General features: G+C 38.4%; 1 protein-coding gene across 1 annotated transcript; it reads right to left on the bottom strand.

Annotated features, from left to right (window-relative positions):
* Window positions 1-1,007: 1,007 nt before the first annotated feature.
* Window positions 1,008-2,831, bottom strand: LOC110031862 (S-adenosylmethionine decarboxylase proenzyme 4). The gene has a single exon (XM_020735287.1). It carries the CDS (start codon window positions 2,263-2,265, stop codon window positions 1,279-1,281), a length of 987 nt encoding a protein of 328 aa, XP_020590946.1. The 5' UTR covers window positions 2,266-2,831; the 3' UTR covers window positions 1,008-1,278.
* Window positions 2,832-5,161: the final 2,330 nt, after the last annotated feature.

Below are 5,161 nucleotides of genomic sequence, written 5' to 3'. Positions count from 1 at the left end.
GCAGAGTCCACCACATTTGCCATTTTTTTTGTGTGACTATACTTATATTGATTTGAATATCAGAATAGGAAGTAAATTTGCACTATTCCTTCAAATTGATAGATTGAAGCAATTCAATGGACATGCTTATCATAGAATAGATAATCACGTTCTACTTGTGTTTCTAGTCTATAAATTTGTTGCGCAGATTATCCTCTCCTGCAATATTATCTTAATTCCAACTAAATTTCCCATCAAAACAAAAGAGCACTTTAATAATTACCCAAAAAAAAAAATCTCCACCACAAACCCTAACAACGCCTATAAAATACTCTATAAAGTTAAAAGAAAGATCTCAGCTTGCAAGTCCTAACGGTAAACACATTCACAAAATAATTACTTTTTCAGCCCATTTTATTATTTGACTTGGGAGCTTAGTTGAAAAAGAAATGGGAGCCGATAAAACATAACATCTATTATATGGCTCAAAAAATAAAATTAACAATTTGAATTGAAATTGTGCATCTTTTTTTATTTTTTATTAAAGATATGTTTTTAGTCCACCACCTACTCATCTTATGCGCTACTTTTACCTAAAAACATGTTTGCATGTGCAAATATTCTGGAACGTATTGATTTTATGACTCATACACCATATTTTTATTATTGAAAGCAGTAAATTCTCACATCAATAAAATCAGCATATATTTATTTAGCTCAGATGCGATTTATTTTGAAATAGTTGATATGATCAACACCATATTTTTTATGCTAAATAATAAGAAAATAATTTTGAAGAACATATTAGTTTGTATCATTATAAAGAATTTCTGCTCAGAAAAAAAAAAATATTACTTATATGGATATACATGAAGGAGAATTGGGCAGGCTCCCAACAAGAATAGATAATATGAAAAAGAAAAACATAAATGTAGAAGTAATGGGAATGGCACTTAACATAATAAACAAATGGATTACAAGAGAAAGTGTAATCTTTTTTTTTTTTTTTTTTTCTCTCTCTTTGGGAGAAAGAAAGGCAAGAACAACAAACCATTTGAAAAAAGATTTAAATAAAAAGAAAAACCTAAAAACATCCAATTCCCTGCACCAAACCCTCACTCACCCTTAACCCCACTATGTGCCTCCTCAAGTACTAGGCGTGACACTTGTTAGTGGAGCTCTACATCATGGCGTTCCCACTCTCAACCTCTTCCATCTTCCTCACTAGCTCCTCTCTCTCTCTCTCTCTCTCAATTACATCCCAGTATCATCTCTGAGAAGACAACATCAGGCTGCACTTCACTCCTCATCCATTCCTGACACAAATGTTAGGTATGTCACGATGCCTGCGCCGGAGAAGGCTTCCTCTGCTCGGCTCCGGCAACTAAGTCCTGCTATATCAATCCGCTCGTCAGCTCCGCCGGTTACCGAGACCGACATTACTCCCGGCCGGAACACGGTATTCACTTTGTTGAGCACGCTCTGTATCTCCGACTCCTCCGCAACCACACACTCGTAGCTCGCGTAGCTGTACCCCTCCTCCGGCGTGACATGAATGGTGGAGTAGCGCTCGGCGTGGAGCCCGTTCATGGAGTATCCGCAAGGATCGAAGGCGAAGTCGCAGATGAAGGCCCGCGGACCAGCGGCGTCTGGTATGCTGGCCCGTTGTGTCATCTCTCTCCCTGCTTCATGTCCTGACATCTTTACCTCCCCCGGCAAGCGGAAGAATCGGTCGGCAACGGTCCGGTCGAGCTCGGTCATGCAGACTTCTATTGTTATCAGTCCTCCATAAAAGTCGTCAGCTTTGGAACTAGCGCAGTAGACGTGCCACTTGTGGCGAGAGGAATGGGAGGGGAGAAATCGAGCCTTTCGGTAGCGGAGGGAGGCAGGAATGTTTTTCTCCAGGAATAAAATCTCTTCCTTGAAGCTTGTGTGCGGGGCGGGCTGCGCGCTGGGGAAGATAAAACTGCCGCGAGTGTATTTGCAGCGCAGGAGTTTGAGGCCGTGCGATGCGGAGTGGAGGAGGAGGAGCGGGACAGAGTGGAGGAGTCCGGTGGTTCCGCATGTCTTGATGACGAGTTTGTGAGGATAAATGAAGAGACTTGACTCGGAGAGCACGTAGGCGTCGAAGTGGGCATTGCCGACGGCTGAGACAACTCCACACTGTACAGCGGCGAGGATTTGATCAAGTGTTTTGAAGCTGAGGTTTCGTAGACCGATGGGATCGTGGCCGAAGAAGTGGAGCTCAAGCCGCTTCTCGAAGCCTTCGAACCCGGAGAGGGCCATGGACAAGCAATGATGGTGGAAAGGGATGAAAGATGAAGTTGTGAGAGGGAGTCGGTTGGGGAAGTGGGAAGAAGAGAGTGGGGTTGGGTGGGGGATTTATAGTGAGCATAAGGGAGATTGAAGAAGAAGAAGCAGGGCAATGGGGAATATGGCATGCGCATGAGGCAACCAAGGCTCATGATTGTGGGCATAACAAGAGGGGGCTTTGATTGCTTTTTGTGGGAGATCTCTTGGAGTATGTGGAGGGAGAGAGAGAGTTGAAAAGCCCACGCGCGCAGGGAAAGTGGGGGCAGGCATAGTTTGGGAATGGGAAAGGAGGGATAGGGGAATAAAAAAGGAATGTGAAGGTTACAAGGCAGGGCACTCAGAATATGGAGAAAGGAGAATGAGAATTGGAGGGGGGTGGAAGAGGGATGGTGTCGTAGTGGCGAAGGGGGAGTGGGGAGGGGATCAGAATGGAAAGTGGAAGGAGAAACTGGTGTGATGTGTACAGTTGTTTATATTAATAAGCTTTTTGGAATTTACCGTTTGTTGGGGTTAAAAGATCATGATGCTGGCTAGCTGTGCACGCTTCTTTTTTTGTGATGTATATCGGTAAGAATAATGGGCCAAAATGGAGCTGCTCTTTCTGAGCTATGTTGATGTGCTTGGTTCATGTTAACAGGTAAGAAAAAGCATCTTGATCAAGTCAAGATATGATACAAAATTTTAATTATGGCTATATTTGGGACCTTCATAACTCGGAATTAAATAAAGTTATTATTAAAATGAATGTTTTGGCTTAACGAGCTCAAATAGACCGACATTGTGTTGATCCATATTCAAATTAGTCTAAGTTAGTGCATAAAGTATAGTTGAAAGTTTTATGATACTATTTAATGGACCAAAAGATTTTTGAATCTTATTTGTTTATAATTTATTAACTTTGATGACCTTAAGCGACCGATTTATAATTATGAGAATCAATCCAGGTCATGTATGAAAATTTTGATCAAACTTGCCAAAATGATATTTTTAAAAATTATAAACATATTCTTACTCTTTAGAAGAAAAAGAAATTTGAAAAGAAGACCTCAAAATTTGAAACTTTTTAGTATTACTCTATCATCTACACTAGGTTATTATCATTCAATCATAGTTATTTAGTCATTATGATCCGACTAAAATTATCATATTATTGTCATTAGTCTGTTATCGTCAAACTATAATCATTGAACTAATCTCACTTGAAAATACCTATCTGACTACCATCATCCAACAATAATCGGTCGGGCGTCTGTGTATACTAAAATCTCTTGACTATAATTGAATGATAGCACCCAATGGCCATTTATTGATCGCCACTCAGTTTGAATACCAATATGAACTAATTAACTTGTGTCTCTTAATTGCGGTCTTCAACCCTTATTTTCCATTAGCATTTGCAACATTTTTTTTAATAAATGCCAAAGCGAGAATGCATGCATAGATGCATGCATGAATGTATGGTTGTATTGATCAAAACTCAAGTGCCGAATCAGCACTATTTAGAGTTGTTAATGTTATCCAATCACCAGGAGTAAAACAGGCATAACATCAAGAAATGGAAATAAACTTATACATACCTGCTATATTTTATGGTAAACACAATAAAGAAAAATGTATGTGTGCATCTCTCTCTCTCTCTCTTTGTATATATATATTGCTATCTGGTGATATTTTTTGTACTTCTGTCACTGGCTTAAAAAATAGTTCAATTATAAAAGAACTGCTTAAATACAGAAATATAAATATGCATCTATAACAAAGTTAGATTCTAGTGGTGTCAGATTATCTTTAACTAAGCTATTTATGATAAACAAATTAAATTTTAATTTATGGTTAAATTTGATTGATCAGCAAGAAAATTTTGATATTTGGGAGTAATTATCGAGCCTGATCCATGTTCTAATCAGTGTTATATGTGCAAAACCTGTACGTACTGGAAACAGTTCCTTTCCTTTTTGGTTGGCCAGTTCAAGCATAGGACTTTCGGTGCAGAAGAAAAAGTTCAATCACCGAATCACCATAATCATCGAATCACCATCTCATACGCCCCGGGAAGAATTCCTGAGTTGGTACGATCATAGCCCAACTGTACAAACATACAAGTAGAAAGAAAGATGATATACATTTTAGATCGTCATAATTGAAAAATTATATGATTAAGTTTTTATGCCAAATCATTTCCTTATTTAATTCAAAGAGAAAACAAACTAGATAAAATTTACAAGAGCAGAAAATATTAGGTCCAGACAATGGTGTGAATCCACTGGCGTTGTGTGATCCACGCCGTCGTCTAGATAAAATTTACAAGAGCAGAAAATATTAGGTCCTGACAATGGTGTGAATCCACCATACCATTGTGCACTGTGGCATTGTGTGATCCACGCTGTCATTCAGATATCTGAGAGACGCACTTAATATTTCCTCCAACTACAAGGGTTTTAGAAGAATTTAGAAGAAGTGTTAAATTTTCTAAATATTTTTTGCACTTTCTTTAAAGTTTCATAAGAGTGATTCCCTGAAATTATGTCTAATTTAGCAGAAATAAATCAATTGAAAAAAGGCTATGAGTGGGAATTTATCGTAAACATCTTTAGTATTCCTATAAATTTTAGAATAATCCGCCCGGATGAATAGAACATAAGGCCAGACAATTTATTTGTGACCGTCAATTTAAGTCTTTAGTATTCCTATAAATTTTAGAATAATCCGCCCGGATGAATAGAACATGAGGCCAGACAATTTATTTGTGACCATCAATTTAAGTGTAATGTGAAATATGATGAAATAGACTTGCACCTGGGCGGTCTTGCTTTGGAAAGACCAGCCATTATTAATATCCACTAGTGCAATTTTTTTTTTTTTTGGTGAG

Source organism: Phalaenopsis equestris, unplaced genomic scaffold, assembly GCF_001263595.1.
Source record: "Phalaenopsis equestris unplaced genomic scaffold, ASM126359v1 Scaffold000854, whole genome shotgun sequence".
NCBI lineage: Eukaryota > Viridiplantae > Streptophyta > Magnoliopsida > Asparagales > Orchidaceae > Phalaenopsis > Phalaenopsis equestris.
Note: the sequence above shows the minus strand (reverse complement) of the source record. Positions and strands in the feature narration are given on the sequence as shown.

What these genes read in the sequence shown, in the direction of transcription:
- LOC110031862 (XM_020735287.1), bottom strand. Translation starts at nt 2,265, where the DNA reads ATGGCCCTCTCCGGGTTCGAAGGCTTCGAGAAGCGGCTTGAGCTCCAC.